This window comes from Dipodomys merriami, unplaced genomic scaffold (assembly GCF_024711535.1).
Source record: "Dipodomys merriami isolate MVZ:Mamm:240054 unplaced genomic scaffold, mDipMer1.0.p SCAF_10, whole genome shotgun sequence".
Lineage (NCBI taxonomy): Eukaryota > Metazoa > Chordata > Mammalia > Rodentia > Heteromyidae > Dipodomys > Dipodomys merriami.
In genome coordinates, this window is record NW_027202271.1 from 50,147,788 (window position 1) to 50,165,319 (window position 17,532).

At 35.7% G+C, this 17,532-nt stretch overlaps 1 protein-coding gene across 2 annotated transcripts in view; it reads right to left on the reverse strand.

The window, feature by feature from the left end:
- Positions 1-17,532, reverse strand: part of Bltp3b (bridge-like lipid transfer protein family member 3B) — a 73,889-nt gene that overhangs the window by 17,067 nt on the left and 39,290 nt on the right. For both annotated transcript variants that reach the window (XM_069990906.1, XM_069990916.1), the window contains 8 exons: positions 16,510-16,690; positions 13,429-13,512; positions 10,787-10,969; positions 9,668-9,786; positions 5,461-5,602; positions 4,818-5,008; positions 522-2,023; positions 92-267 (listed from right to left, as the gene is read on the reverse strand). In XM_069990906.1, coding sequence (XP_069847007.1) covers positions 92-267; positions 522-2,023; positions 4,818-5,008; positions 5,461-5,602; positions 9,668-9,786; positions 10,787-10,969; positions 13,429-13,512; positions 16,510-16,690 — 2,578 coding nt within the window. The remainder of the gene's footprint in view (positions 1-91; positions 268-521; positions 2,024-4,817; positions 5,009-5,460; positions 5,603-9,667; positions 9,787-10,786; positions 10,970-13,428; positions 13,513-16,509; positions 16,691-17,532) is intronic.

Sequence of the window (17,532 nt, forward strand, 5' to 3'; positions counted from 1 at the left end):
GTAAGGTAGTGTAGGGGCGTGTGTATAAATAAAATAAAGCTATTTAAATATTTAAATATATAATAAGAAAATTTAAACTTCTCTGCTTTACCTTTTTCCAAAAATATCTGACTATCACTTCCATCACTTTCTAACAACTGTTCTTCCAGTATCATGCTGTCAATTGAAATAGTATCCAAGGAGATTTGGGAGGAGCTTCTTTTCATGTTCTTATAAGAAACACAGAGTGGAACCTGGTTGGGTGGGCAACGTTCCTTAGGCTTTCCACTATTAAACAAAATTAACAGAAAATTATTACAAAGAATTTTATCATACAAATTATTAAATATAATGTAGTTTCCACAGTTTTTAAAATTTAATGTATAAGTTCAAAGAGTTCTCATATTTTCAATAATCTACTCCTTCTAGCAACTCTAACAATGTCATACTTTGTAATGAGTAAATGCCCCCCCAAAATACATTCATATGCACATATACTCAGCAAAACAAAGAAACGCCAAATTATAATAGCATGTTGTTACCTTAAAGATGACTGAGGTTTAAGTGTTCTAATTGTGGATCCTTCTTCTTTACTCATTTCCAGGCTATCAGGGAGTGAAGATGCTTCTGGAAGCAAATCTTCAGCTTTGAAGATGGACTCTATGGTTTCATTTCCTTTATTAGTTAAATTATTTGAAAGCATGTTTTGATTACTGTCATTACCAAATGATGGCATTTTTGATCCTTCCCTGTAGTTCAAGACACTACTTGAATCTGCATGAGATGAATCCTTTTTGTCACTTATTTGTAATCCAATTTCTCCTGAGCCACTCTTGTAAGTAAGTCCACTACTTTCATCTTCACTTATTTTCCCTAAATGCTTATCTGTTAAATACTCCAGAAAAGAAGTACCTTTCTGCAGATTTGTATCACTAGCTGATTTAAAAAGCAAAGAATCCTTTAAAGGGACATGACTAAGATCAACACTCATAGACCTGTTGTCTGACATATGATTAACAGTTACACTTCTTATTTGATTTATACCACTACTAAATTGTTTTCTTTTCGAAGATAAAAATTCTCCATTTTCTGTAGGCAAGTAATCAGGAACCATTGGGCTCACACTTTCAGAAAGAGGTGACTTAAGAGTATTGACATGATCCACTGGATGTAGCAAGAGAGCTAGTTCTGCACTTTTAAGTAAAACACCAATACAAACAGATGTCTGGCTAGCAGGACTGCCAGTCACAGCTTCCACATCTTTCCTTAAGTTATCTGAAAGGAGAATAAGTGATTCATGTAGGAAAAGTAGCAGCAGATATTGGTAGTGATTGATCTGCAAACTAACATGTTTATGAACATGAACCAAGACATGAATATCTGCATCTGATGATGAAGAGGAAAAGCTTATAAATGTATCTGATGAAGGTTTCTGACCACCATCTGTCAAGGGCTCAGATTCTGTACTATAATACTCTTTCAAGAGCTTCTTCCGCTTCAGTCGGCCAGCCAGATCACTAGATTCACTTTGGGATGTATTTAGAGATACTTGATTACAATTCTGCAGCTCTTTTTGTGACTCTGCATATCTTGTTGGTTGACAAATCCAGAAAGATAGAGGAAACGAATCTACAAAACTTATTGGTCTTCCTTTCCCACTTTTCATGCCTTCATAATCTATCCAAAATTGAGAAAAGTGTACTGCCCAAACATCCATGGCAGCAGAAGATTTAAGAGTATATTTATTCAACTCAGGAGTAATATTTCCTTTATACACTTCATGCATTTTAGTATCTTGTTCATGAGCATGTCTCTGGAAAATTGGATGTAGAAGATGAAAACTGTCAGAAGACTTAGGGAAGCGAGTGTAAGTTTTACTAAAAAAATCACAATCTTTGAAGTCTTGAAACAGAGCTTCTAGATCAGAATGTCGACAGTTTGGACAGTGCCTTGTATTTGTGGCAATCATTTCAGAACTCTGAATAGAAAGGGTGTGTGGTTGATCTTGATGACATTCAGATTTCATTTCGGAAGGAATGACAATCTAGAAGGTAAAAAAATTACTCCAGTCCAACTTATAAGCCCACATATCTTGAAGATAAAATAAGCTTATGACTTAAGAATACTATTTCTTGACATGTTCTCCACAAATATTTTTTTCTTGTCCAGGCATAAAACATTATCTCTCTTTCAAATCTTTTACAAACTGAGTTTAAGAAAACTACAGGATCGACAACTAAAAATAAACTTCAAAAATAAACATGAGGGGGACTGGGGAGGTGGCTCAGTGGTAGTGTGCTTGCCTTACATATATGAGGCCCTGGGTTCTCAGCACTACATAAGCAGAAAAAAAGCCAGAAGTGGCACTGTGGGTCAAGTGGTAAAGCACTAGGCCTTGAGCTGAAGACCTGAGGCACAGCGCCCAGGCCCAGAGTTCAGGCCCATGACCAACAAAAATAAATAAACTAAATTTTAAAAAATGAATAATGTATATAAAATACTATAAATCATAAATCACAAATAAAAGAATACATTTAAATTAAATGACTTTTTACTAATTGTACACATAAAAAATGCCAGTTCTGAAAAATTCATTTTTTAAAAGATATTTTAACTTCAAGAATTTCAAGAGATGACTTTATGAATGAAGTGACTATAACAGAATCAGTTTTCTGGAAGAAAACTTAAGAAAATAACCCTAACATAATGGCTCAAATTACTTTCTATACTAATTCTCAAGAGATAATCCAATCTTCAAAAATATTCACATCAAGAGTTTAAAGTGACTTGACTTACTATTCATACTCAAAAAAAAAAGCAAAGATCACTATATAATTCTAACTTAGCAAACTGTATGTTAGAAAATATACCAATTTAAAAAAAGAAAGAAAATATACCAATTAATACAGAATTCTATAAAAATCTTTCATAGAACGCAAAATTCCTGCCCTACAATTTTTGAGTTTTACTAACATCATTTCACAGAGAATATATTAAAGGTATACAGTATATATACCGATATATACAAACAATAGGCCTAGAAATCGAAACTGTCATCCATCTCCAACTCTGCTAACCTAGTTTCTTGGGTTGTTGTTGGTTTTGTTTTGTTTTGCAAAAGAGCATTTTGAGCCAGGCGCTGATGGCTCATGTCTGTAGTCCTAGCTACTCAGGAGGCTGCAATCTAAGGATCATGCTTCAAAGCCAATCCGGTCAGGAAAATCTGTGAGATTCTTACCTCCAAGTAACCATCAGGAAAGTGGAAGTGGCACTGTGGCTCAAAATGGTAAAGCACTAGCCTTGAGCAAAAGAGCTCATGGACAGTGCCCAGGCCCCGAGTATAAGCCCCATATAGCAGGAAGGAAGGAAGGAAGGAAAGGAAGGAAAGGAAGGAAAGAAGGAAGGAAGGAAGGAAGGAAGGAAGGAAGGAAGGAAGGAAGGAAGGAAGGAAGGAAGGAAGGAGAAGGAAAGGGAGAGAGAGGGACAGAGACAGGGACAGGAAGACAGAGAGGGAGGGGAGGGAGAGAAGGAAGAAAGAAAAAGGAAGGAAGGAAGGAAGGAAGGAAGGAAGGAAGGAAGGAAGGAAGGAAGGAAGGAAGGAAGGAAGGAAGGAAGGAAGGAAGATTTTGGTGGGTACCAGTGAATCACACCTGTTAATTTTAGCTTCTCAGAAGGCTGAGATCTGAGAATCAAGGTTTGAAGCAAACCAAGACAACAAAGTCTGCGAAACTCTTGAATTAATTAGCAAAGCTGGAAGTATAGTTGTGGCTCAAGTGGCAGAGTGCTGGCTTTGAGTGAGAAAACTAAGGACAGTGCTCAGGCCAAGCCCCAGAACTAGTAAAAACATAATGAATAAAAGACAAATGAAGAGAGGAAGAGGGAAAAGAAATAATCATAATATTCAATATACATACTATGTAATTAGCAAAATCAAGGAGATGGGTGAAGTTGGGAGGGATGGAGAGAACAATTAAAAAGGAAACGTTGATGCGTTATACTAATGCGTTATACTAATGAACTGACACACTGCATTCTAGCCCATTTGTACAACTAAAGATAATAAAAATGTAATTTAAAAACCAGTTTTTATTTTAAACTTCTTTCTTTTAAAACTTAAATATGCATACAGTTCAGATTATTGACTATTTAGCTATATAACAAAATAAAATAAAAAACCAACTTTCCAGCTGGACACCCATGGCTCATACTATAATCCTAGCTACTCAGGAGGCTGAGATCTGAGGCTTATGATTCAAAGCCAGCCTGCACAGAAAAGTTCCTGTGAGACTCTCATCTCCACTTAACCACTCAAAGACCAGAAGTGGACCTGTGGCTCAAAGTGGTAGAGAACTAGAGTTGAGCAAAAGAACTCAGGGACAGAACCCAGGTCCTGAGTTCAAGACCTACAACCAACAACAATAACAAAAACTTTCTCTTTTCTTGGAAACTAATAATAAATAATGGAATAAATGTAAAAGAAATACTGCTTATTTAAATTTTTTTAAGTTTTATTGTATAATTTACCTTTCTCAGAAAAACTTTTTTTTACCAATTCTGAAGTAGAAAAAAAATTGCTCAATATTAAAATTTTGACTATAGCTTTTGTCCAAATGGATGGAAAGGGGGGAAAAAACCAAATCATGTGTGGAGGGAAGGAGTCTCTTACAGTTTCTATAATTGAGAATCAAACTATATCTGAAATTTCAAAATAAAAGTTAGTATCATGAGGAAGTCATTTTCTATCTGAACATTTATCTTATATCCTGAAAATTATAATACATTCAACTTATCTTCCATATAAATGGTTCCGTGCTCATAGCCACTTGTTTATGTAATACCTTTAGCATTAATCCATCCACTCGAATATCAACATGCTCATCAGATTTTGAGTCATTCAGCTTGTACACAGTCATGAACTGATTAAGGCTCTGTTTTAAGTCCAGAAGAAATTGATTTAGCCATAGAATGCTTCTTTCATCCACAGTAAATTGCAGTGCATTCAGCTGGCTATATAGGTTAGGTGATGGAACTGTGAAGAAAAAAAGTTTTTCAAGTATGAATAAACAAAGCAGCCAGGCACCAGTGGCTCACGCCTGTAATCCTAGCTACTCAAGAGGCTGAGATCTGAGGATCAAGGCTCAAAGCCAGCCCAAGCAGGAAAGTTTGTGAGATTCTTGTCCTCTATTTTAAAAAGCCTGAAATGGACTATGGCTCAACGAGAAAAGTGCTAGCACTGAGTCAAAAAGCTCAGGGACAGTGACCAGGCTATTGAGTTCAAATTCAGAGACCAGCACCAAAAAATAAAGAATGCCATAAAAAGAGAAGAAAAAGGACATAGGAACAAATAATATCAGTACAAATGTTGTATTATGGTTATGTTCTATAAATTGCGATGAGTAATTTTTGTCTTTCATACTTACAAAACTCCAAAACTTTGCAAAAATAATTGATAATACCAAAATAAATAGTAAACTCTCTTACTGGGAAAATCCTTTCCATCTGGATAGTAATATTCTGTGAATTCTATGTAGACAGCTGACATTTCTTGTGGAAGATACAAGGATTTTTTGTTGCAGGAAATCATACTTTTAGGGGAAGAACGACATTGTTCTGCTGTAGAGACCTGAAAAAATATCTATGTTAAAGTAGTACTACATAAAGGCTTTTCCAAAGAATTTATTCATCTTAGACATTTTCAAGTCTTGTAAAGCTATTTTAATCATCTGTCAATGGTTAACTACTAATGCAAACTTGTATATTTAACTTCATATTATATAAAAATAATACCCACCAAATATTTAGAAAACACTATAATCATTTTGGATCTTTATCAGTTACAAAATTAAGCTTTGTACAATATTCCTTACAATTTTATTTTGAGCCAAAAGGAAAAAGAAAATAACAATAATAATAAATGGCAGAGTCAAGATGCAGATTGAAGTCCTCAAGACCAGAATGCCTCTCCATGGGGGCTGGGAAGGTAGCTCAGCGGTAGAGTGCATGCCTTGCAAGCATGAGGCCCTGGGTTCGATTCCTCAGCACCACATAAACAGAAGAAGCCGGAAGTGGCACTGTGGCTCCAGTGCTAGAGCACTAGCCTTGAGCTGAAGAGCTGAGGGACAGCACCCAGACCCAGAGTTCAGGCCCCATGACCGGCAAAAAAAAAAACAAACAAACAAAAAACAGAATGCCTCTCCAGAATGTGCTTTATAATAATTCACCATAACTTCTCTATTATTATGAAAACCAATACAAGTATTTAAGAGTTTCAGGAAATGAAGGGTAGTACTGATTGCACATTGTGAATGTACTTAATTTCACTGAATTGAACATTCTGTCATATACCGCAATAATTTTAAATATAACTATAAATGGTTCTGTCAAACAGTTTAATCTCTTATTTTCCAAAAGAACCACTATTTAAAAGGTCTAGTTTCTTTTTTTCACTCTACTTCTCAAACAGATAATTTATATAATTATATTGAAAATGTAATTTTTCCAAAGTTTAAACAATAAACTTTTATCTAATTCATTTCTTTATGCTAATTTACTAAGCCCACCTATGGCCCTCAAAGCTTTTTTTTTTAATGTTTCTTTTTTTCTTTTCTTTCTTTCTTTCTTTTTGCAGTCATGGGGCTTGAACTCAGGGCCTGGGCACTGTCCCTGAGCTCTTTTGCTTATGGCTAGCATTCTACCACTTTGACCCACTGCTCCACTTCCATTTTCTGTGAGTTAATTGGAGATAAGATTCTCACAGACTTTCCTGCCCAGACTGGCTTTGAACCGTGGTCCTCAGATCTCAGCCTCCTGAGTAGCTAGGATTACAGATATGAGCCACCAGCATCTGGCACAACAAATGTATAGATTTCTCATATTAAGAACAATACTTTTTCCACGGACATTGTTTCATCTTGTAATAAACATTCTATCTGTATCCTTTATAATGTTAAATCACATTCTTACAATACATAATTTTTTTTGGGGGGGTCCAGTCCTGGGGCCTGAACTCTGGGCCTGGGTGCTGTCCCTCAGCTCTTCAGTTCAAGGCCAGCGCTCTACCACTTGAGCCACAGAGCCACTTCCGGCTTTTTTCTTTTTGCTTATGTGGTGCTGAGGAATTGAACCCAGGGCCTCATGCATGCAAGGCAAGCACTCTACCACTGAGCCACCTTTCCAGCCCTACAGTACGTAATTAAAAAGCCTTTTATCGCATGTAAAAACTAATTCTTTTCAATTATGTGTCTCATTTTAATTCTCCTTTCCCTTACTAAAATTAGAAAGAATATTTTCTCTCTCTCTCTCTCTCTCTCTCTCTCTCTCTCTCTCTCTCTCTCTCTCTCTCTCTCTCTCTCTCTCTCTCTCTCCATTTATTTTTGGAGACAAACCTTCTCATATAGTCCAGGATGGCCTAGAACTTGCTATATAACCCAATCTAATCTAACCTGGAATTCCTGATCTTCTTGCCCTGTCTCCCAAGTGCTGGAATTAGGCATGAGCCACCATATATGGCTCAGCCTAATTTTTTATTTATACCACTAACTATTTTATTTTTAGTGCATGTGTGTATGTATGTATGTGGAGGGGGGGATTCGCTCTCTTTTTCTTTCTCTCACTGGTGGTCTGAGGATTGAACTCAGGGCCCTGCCATTGTTAGACTCTACCACTTGAGCTATAGCACTAGCCCCTATTAGCACTAGCCCCTATGAGGTTTCATTACTCTCAGAAATATGTTATTATGATGATTCCTGTTCCTCATTAACGTATGATCTTACTTAAGTCTAAAACATAGATACAGCAACAAAATATACAACAAAATATACTTTAAACATGCTGCATTATAAAAAGAGAATGTAAAGAAAGAATTAATTGCACAATGAGAAAATAGCTTAAATCAGGGTTACTCAAAACTGACACTATTAGTACTTTGGGTCAGATAACTTTATGGAGAGAGTCTTGCACACTGTCACATTTTCAGCAGCATTGCTGGCCTTTTACCCACTAGATGTCAGCAGCACTCCTTTCAAGTGTGACAAACAACTGTTTTGTCACTGTCAATGTGACTTGGGGGACAATGGAAGCTACTTTTCAGATAAACCCACAGGCTTATCAAAAGCTAGTACAATTTATAATTTTTTTTTTCCAGTCATGGGGCCTGAACTCTGGGCCTGGGCACTGTCCCTCAGCTCTTCAGCTCAAGGCTAGCATGCTACCACTTGAGCCACAGCACCACTTTTGGCTTTTTCTGCTTATGTGGTACTAAGAAATTGAACCCAGGGCCTTATGCAAGGCAAGCACTCTACCACTGAGCCACCTGCCGAGCCCCCATTTTATAAATTATTATGTCTGAAATCTGCTGAGTTTTGTTGTTGTTGTCTTATGCAGGTCCTGGTTTGTCATCTCTGAGCTTTTATGCTCAAGGCTAGTACTCTACCACTTGAGTCACAGCTCCACTTCTGGCTATTTGGTGGTTAATTACAGCAGAGTTTCACAGACTTTCTTGCCAAGACAGGCTTCAAACTGTGATCCTCTGATCTTAGCCTTCTGAGATATCATGGGTTATCAGTGCCTGGTTTAAAATCTGTTATTTTAAAAAAAGGTTCACAAAGCCATGCATGGTGGCATATGCCCTATAAAACCAGTACACGTAAAGATGAGGGAGTAAGATTGCCAAGTTTGAGGAGAGTCTGAACTACATAATACACTCTCTCAAAAAATAAATAAATAAAAATAAACTGGGACTCCTCTTTAGGGCTCCTGTCTTACTACTTTCATAGTTTTCTTTGGCTTTCAAATGAACTTTTCTCTTTGCTTAAAAACAGACAAACAAACAAAAAAAACCAAGAAACAAAAAACTGGTTTCAAATACAATAACATTAGACCATTTTTTAAGATTATAGCCCACATAAGATAATAAAAATGAGGGTTTGTAGTGATTAAATTATGTACACAATATGGCCAATCCATACTAAGTTTAATAAAGTGGAAAAGGAATTTTAGTTTCTCCCCCACAGACAACTATATAGTAAGAAATTTGATCACAAAAGAAGTTCTGGCCTTTGTCCTTGTTCCTTTGAGATAACTAGGGCTTGTCATTTCCTATTCATGTGTGCAACTGGTAATTTCTGACATCAAAATGACTTTGGTGGGGATGGTCACATTTGATAGTCTTATTTGTTTGGAGGAGGTGGAAGGCTTCAAGTCATTTGCTATCAATCTATTCTCATGCTGAGTTCAACTACAAATTTCAAGCATATTGTCATACATCTACATGTGGTGCTGGAGTTTGGGCTTCATAAATGTTAGGTGAACTCTCTACCACTGAGCTACCTCCCAAACCCTAAGTTTAACATTTGGAACCCTTCCAGATTCTGCTCTACACACTTTTTCCTATGTTTGGTTCTTATTTATATTGCTTCCTTATAATAAAACCATAAGTATGGTAGATTTTGGGATATGAGACAACTTAGAGAGTGCTGCAGCCTCAAGTAATGTGTCCTTGTCATTAAATTTTGGCTAATTCTAGGTAACTCCTTAAACAAAGATTCATGAGCTGATATTATCTATCCTATCTTATTGAGTCATTTTACAAAACTAGTCGTATGTTTAAAACAGTGGCATTAGTTGTTAAAGTTTCTTGTAAAAAAACACTGAAAGTGTTCACGAGATTAATTTTAAAAATAAAACATACCTGGTATATATTGAAATCTGCAAGTCTAACCACAACGGAACTAGACATAAGCTTAGCTTTTGATTGTTGAGATAATACTGAAGATGTTCTAGAACTGCTTTTCAGAGTAGAATCCTTCTCTGTAGGAAACAAAAACTCTGTTTAATTTATTACAAAATTCTTTTTTAAGGGCTGGGAAGTTGGCTCAGTGGTAGAGTGCTTGCCTTGCATGCATGAGGCCCTGGGTTCGATTCCCCAGCACCACATAAGCAAAAAGAAAAAAACCAGAAGTGGGGCTGTGGCTCAAGTGGTAGGGCACTAGCCTTGAGCTGAAGAGCTGAGGGACAGCGCCCAGGCCCAGAGTTCAGGCCCCACAACTGGACCAAAAAAAAAAAAAAAAAAAAAAAAATTCTTTTTTAATAGATGCACTTTTGTTTTTAAGAAAGCTGATGGAAGCTTGGGTTGTTTATACCTATAATTTTAGACACCTAGAAGGCTAAGATCTGGAAGATCACAGTTCTAAGCCAGTCCAGGGGAAAAACACTCAAGACTTCATCTTCAATTAATCAGCAAAAAGCTGAGCTGGGAGCATGGCTTAAGTGGTAAGAAGAAAGTAAGCCAAAAGCATACAAGCCTGAGTTCAAATCCCAGTCTTGGCCAAAAAAAACAAGGCACTAAAAATGTAGGTGAACACTAACTTCTCACAAAAGAGTGTATATATGGAAATTCTTTATAAAATCATACAGAAATACTGCTCTTTTTTTGGCAGATGGCCTTGAACCCTGATCTTCCAGATCTCAGATAGGATGACAGGTATGAACTACCAGCATCTGGCTAATTACTCATATGTAAACAAGAATCATATTTTTCACACATCCAAGTTACTATTTTACAATGTTAAAAATGACAGATCTATGAGTCATTTATCAAACTGAAAATTTCTTTACTCCAATTGGTTATATTAAGTGTAAAAGTGCATAAATCTATGTTGTTCTGGATAAAGTATACAAGATCTTATGACCTTAATCAAAAATAATACTTTACAGAAAATACATTGGAAAACACGCACACACACACACACACACACACACACACACACACACAATTAGGTAAATGCTATAATGTTAATAGGTAAAATACCTGTTTGTGTGTGCTGGGGAGAGGCATGTGTTGGGGATTTAGGAGGTGAACCTACATTATGGTCCTTTACAGCCTGTTTAAGCATTTCAACGTTGCACTCAAACTCATGTAACAGTTCATTGGCCCATCCATTTTTTGTCTTGGTTGCATCACTAAAATACATCCAGTGACTACAACTGTCTCCTGTAAAATGAATAACATCTTTTCACTGACAATGTACAATTTCCATTTATTCTCTCATAACAATGCTCTGAATGAACTTTGGTCAACTTTTCAAGGTAATCTTTACTCTTCCAACAAGTTTACAGTCTTCACCTACTTCTTTTTAAAATGAGAGCAAGACATTGAGAACAGAGGAAGAGAATGCCAAAAGCAAGTGATCTGGAGAACTTTCTATCTAAAATCATTTCTGATGGAATAATACTCAAAGTTTCAATTCAAATCCACAAGACAATCTTCACTAGAGGTTAAATCATCTGTCAAGCCTTCATTAGAATCTCAGAAAATAACATCGAGGCATAAAATCCTTTCATCAAAAATGAATATAGAATTAACTTATATAGAATTAATCCTTTAATTTATTAATTAATCCTTTTAACTAATATAGAATTAATCCATAAAATGGATAAAATATGGTAAGAAATCAACAGAACCTCTCAAGGTGAACTCAGTCATAAAGAGTTACACATGTTTGGGAAAGGAAAATACAAAATCAACATTAACTTTCTTTGCATCAACTAAGGAATGTGTTCATAAAAAGATTATGAAAAGAAAATCTACCGTGACTGAAAGTCTTATCTTCCCATATATGAATGATTTCTATAGCTATAAGATTCTAAGAGTTTGTAAGCATCTTTCTTATAAAATGCTTTTAAAACAAAATCAAAATAAATAGTACAACTTTGTGTGCATGTGTGTAGGTATGTATGTGTATATGCACACACATGAGTATAGGGGTTTTTTGAACTCAGGGCCTCGTGTTCTCACTCAGTTTTTTTGTCCATTGCTGGCATTCTACCACTTCAGTCAAGCCTCCAAACTGGCCTTCTACTGGATATTTTGGAGATGAAGTCTCAAGAATCTTATGTCTTAGCTGGCTTCAAACCTTGATCCTCTGAATTTTGTCTTCTGGGTAGTTAGGATTATAGGTATGAGCCACTGGTACCTGGGCCTAAGCATTAAATTCTGTAAGGTAGTGTTATAGAAATTATAAAACCATTTGGTAGGTAGCAATATGAATCTGAAAATATCTCTATCTTTTCAAATCTATGGAAAATTTGTTATGTTTTTTGTTTTTAGTCTTTTCCTATTGCATAAAATTTAAAAAAAAAACAAGACCATATTCTATCAAAAGGCAGAGATGTGTGGTGTGCTGAGGCTAAATTACTTAATTTGGTTATAAATACTCATATATTTTCTATTTTTATTATTTGAAAATAAAGAACCTATCAGGATCACATCTTACAGATGAAATTTAGAAAATATGAGTGAAAATGTTCCTAAATTTGTATTATATACAAAATATCATGGAAAATTCAAAATATTAATAACTTGCTTTTGCCACATACAAAAATAGTACAAATATGTGTTAGGTTTTGTTATTTAGAAAATAATTTCCCTCTCTCTCTTTTCTTTTTTTTCTCCTTCTTTCCCTTCCTTTTTTGGTGCTTGGAATTAAACATGGCTTGGGGGCTGGGAAGGTGGCTCAGTGGTAGAACGCTTGCCTTGCATGCATGAGGCCCTGGGTTCGATTCCTCAGCACCACATAAGCAGAAAAAAAAAAAAAAAAGGCCAGAAGTGGCATTGTGGCTCAAGTGGTAGAGCACTAGCCTTGAGCTGAAGAGCTAAGGGACAATGCCCAGGCCCAGAGTTCAGGCCCACGACCGGAACTCCAAGCATGGCTTGGAACATTCTAGGAATGTACTCTACTACTAAAATACACCCATACCAAAATCAATCAATTTATTTTCTTTCCTTCCCTTCTTTCTCTTTCTTTCCTTTCTTTTTTCCTTCCCCACCTCCTCCCATTTCTCTACTTTTCCCTCCCTCCTTTTCCTTTATCATAATTCAAAGAATGATGCAATGGCTAAAGCCTATCTATAATCCCTACTACTCAGGAGGTTGACATCTGAGAATAAATCTTTAAAGTCCATGAGACTCTATCCCCAGTTAACCAGAAGTTAATTGGAAGTATGACTGGTAGTATGGCTCAATATAGGGTCAGCTATGCTTGAAAAAATTGAGCAAGAACACAAAGACCCTGTTCAAGCCCCAGTGTCCACAAATTAAAAAATAAAATGATTAGACAAGAAAAACAGAAAGAAAATGTGCAATACCTGAACAACACAATTAAAAAGTAATGTACTGATATACAATCAAGACATTGGACATATACAGAATTCACTTAAAAATTGTCCATTCCTAACAAATTTAGTTTCTAACAATCTACATGAACCTCAACATAAATTGCATAAGTATTTTTTAAGGCAATTCTATTTTCTTGGTAAAATACCATAGAAGAAAAATAGTAAAGACCTTTTTTCTCCTTAGCAAATTAGATTAAAACCAAAGAATTAAAAATAACAAATTGAAAATGTCCATATCAAAAAGATTAACACATTTAAAGAAATAGTTATACATACCAGCTTTATGATAAGGATAATAATCTATGGTCAACTGTGTAAAAGAGAGTTGCATAGCGCCTCCAGTAATACGTCTGTTTGATTCTGGAAAAAGAAAATGATGAGACTGAGAAATATTAAGCAAATATTATGCAAATGTCAAAAACACTTAATTTACCATTGAAATGTTTAAAATAATTGGGATCTAAGTAGTGGTGATTTTCTTTTGTCATGAATAATAACATCTAATTTGTATTCATTGAGCTTCTATCATTTGATAGGCTCTAGTCTAGAAGAGGATACAAAAATAGTATCTAAGCCCACAAGAATTGACAAATGATAGTACTAGAAATTTTATATTTACAATACCTAATCATATTAATAATTTTAAGTTTTTAAGCATACTCATTTCATTTTGATAATTCCAAGAAATATTATTATAATACCTACTTTCTAGATCAGAAACTGAGGCAAAAAGAGGGTAAATAGAATAAGATCAAAAAGCTAGTTCTAAGTGATGAGCTGGATTTGAACCCAGATAATCCTATTTTTAAAATATAACTTTATTGTTATTATTAAGGTATTGTACAGAAAAGATACAATTTTATAAGTCAGGTAATGAGTACAATTCTTTTTGGACAATGTCACCCCTTCCTTCACCCTGAACCCGGAAATCTTTTTTTTGGGGGGGGTCCAGTCGTGGGGCCTGAACTCTGGGCCTGTGCACTGTCCCTCAGCTCTTCAGCTCAAGGCCAGCACTCTATCACTTGAGCCACAGCACCACTTCCGGCTTTTTTCTTTTTGCTTATGTGGTGCTGAAGAATTGAACCCAGGGCCTCAGGCATGCAAGGCAAGCGCGCTACCACTGAGCCACCTTCCCAGCCCTGAACCCGGAAATCTTAACCACTTCATTATATGCATCATCCTGCCTCTTACCAAAGAGGAATATATTCAATCAGGTAAGTTGTCAAAAGTTACATAGTAATCATATAATCAAAAGTCAACATAAATCAGCATAATGCCAACACAAAAATCAAATGCTTAAAACACCATGAACAATTTAACTGTAAGTAAAGAAATATAAGCTAGAAACAATGTATACATTGCCTATATTAGTTAACCCCAATTCATCTCATTTACAATCTTTTAAGATAATTCAGTATTTTTTAGATTTTATTAAATTAATATGGTATGTACAGAATATAATACACAACAGTCAGCAGTTTCTGAGACAGCATAATAAAAACTGAAATTCTACAGCAAACTTACAAGTTTTTACAATAAGGGGATATAATAATGCATTAGCTCAGGGTTTGCATCCAAATGATCTTTTGCAAACTTATGAAAAAATATTTCATAGTCTTTTGGAAAGAGCCTTGTCCAAAGAGTAGAAGTGACTACAGACCTGTAAAATACGGAAAATAAAATACAGGGATTTCCCCTTTAATAAAATCCCTCAGTTTATTCTATGAGGGAATAATGAAAAACAAGGAATGTAAAAGAGATCAGAAATTTTCTAAGTAAAAACTTCTTAATGCTCAATTTTATTACTTTGATTTGTTTTAATGTGTTTGGATTTTCCTTTCAAACTAAAGCAGAAAATGGCACCAATAACCCAAATGACACACAAGCTAAAGAAACAACAAATCTGCAAACCCCAAATCTTAAGCTATACCCTTCTGCCTTTTTATTTTTAGCTGATTCCCAGCTGCCGTGTCTACTGCTAAGTAACTAAGACTCACTATTCACTTTCTTGGTTTTTAGAAAGTACAAAGAGTTCATGATAGAATTGATTTGGGTCAAATACCTCTATCTATTTTTTTTGGGGGGGGGGTCGGTCATGGGGCTTGAACTCTGAGCCTAGATGCTGTCCCCTCAGCTCTTCAGCTCAAAGTGGGCATTCTACCACTTGAGCCACAGTGCCACTTCCAAATACCTCTATTTTTTAAAAATCATTAGCTTATTTTATAATCAAGGTGCAAAAGTCAAATATTTCTGTTTCTCTTTCAACAATCTTCACATTAAAGCCAGATGCTGTTGGCTCATGTTTGTCTGTAATCCTAGCCTCTCGAAAGAGTGAGAGCTGACGATTACAGTATGAAGCCATCTTGGACTGGAAAAGTCAGTGAAACTCTTAGCTCCAATTAACCACTTAAAAGCCATAAGCAGAGCAGCAGCTCACATGGTAGAGACACCAGCCTTGAGCCAAAAAGCTAAGAAACACAGAGTAGGCCCTGAATTCAAATCTTAGTACCAATGCATCATGCACACGTGCATATGTGCACATTTACACATGTGCGTACACACACAAACATAAACATACACAAAACCACCAAAGTCGGAGAAACATTATTCTTGAGATGTCTACCTGCTGAATTTCCTCAACACTAGTGGGCCAGGGATGCTCCATGGCAGAAGAAACAGAAAGGCACAATTCCTAGACTAGGGAACCACAGATTTTTCAACATAACCAAGAACAGCTTCCTGTATGCGTATGTCTGTAATGTTTGAGTAAGTAAGAGTTAAGAGGAGGAAAATGAGGAAGAGAAGTAGGAGGAAGAAAAGGAAGAGGAAAAGGAGGAAGAAAAAAATAAATCACACTGGAATTTAACTTCCTAACCAAATATTAAGGGAGAAGGGCAGAAAACACAAACGTTAAAGAGCCACATAGTTCTGTTGGTGCACACTCATCTAGAAATGGGTAATCATAATGCTGAAAACACGTGTGAATAATAATGAGTAGAATCTTGGTTAAAATTTATAAATTTCAAATTTATAAAAAAGTTAATACAAAGACAAATCCAAGATATTTTATTCAGCAGTCATCTATTTACTAAACTCTTATTTTTTAAACAGAATTTTACAGTTAATTACTAGTAGCCTAACACTTAAGCTTTAAATACAAACTAAGACCAAATAAAATTTTATGACAGCATAAAGCTTCAAATTTTGCCTTTCATTTATATATCTATATAAATGGCAAAACAATAAAAAATTACCCTAAATACATATTACATATTATATGTAAAATATACAATAAATTCAGTTTTATCATTAATTCTACAAAGGCCAAAGTATTTTGAAATGAGCAAATTATATTACCTTTTTCTTTTGCATGAATATCATCACAAATGTGGAGATCTAGGTGAGAAATCACTAAATGATGGGAGGTTTCTTTAACATCAAAGTCACTGAAGAGTTTTACAATTGCATCACTCAGATCAGGAGCATTTGGAGTCTGGGGTGTCTTTACTTGCTGAGTAGATGGGGCTGCTGTAGAGCTCTAGAAAAATTCAAACCTGCATTACCACTGCCAAGTTACGTAGGAGAAATTTCACACCAAAGCAAACATAAATACTTGCAGTAATAAAGCCATGAAAAATATAACTTCTTTTGTATCAATAATTGAGTTCCCCTAATGTTTTTTCTGAATTACAGTAGAAGGAAACTAAAAATTAGTCAGACACTGGTAGCTCATGTTTAGCCCTACTTACTAAAGAGGCTGAGATTTAAGTATCCTCAATGAATTCAATCCCACCAGGAAAGTTGATAAGAGTCTTATCTCCAATTAGCCAAACAAAAAGCTGGAAGTGAGGTATGGGTCAAGTGGTAGAGTGCCAGCTTTAAGTAAAAAGGCCAAGCAAAAGCAATAGACCCTAAGTTCAACCCCTAGTACCAGCACAAAAACATTTTTAAACCTTGCAACTTGAATATGAACCAAGTAGGTTTTAGTAAATGTTTACGTTATATTCACATATGTATGATTCTAAAAACAAAAAGTTAGGGCTGGGAAGGTGGCTCAGTGGTAGAGCGCTTGCCTTGCATGCATGAGGCCCTGGGTTTGATTCCTCAGCACCATATAAGCATTAAAAAAAAAAAAAAAAAAGCCAGAAGTGGCGCTGTGACTGAAGTGGTAGAGTGCTAGCCTTGAGCTGAAAAGCTGAGGGACAGCGCCCAGGCCCAGAGTTCAGACCCCACGACCGGACCCAAAAAAAAAAAAAAAAAGTTATTAACTACTATAGACAACTTAGTTGAGTATTAGTTTTAATTCTATTTTTGTGTATTTGTGTGTGTGCCAGTACTGACATCTGAACTCAGGGCCTAGTTGCTATAACTTAAGCTTTT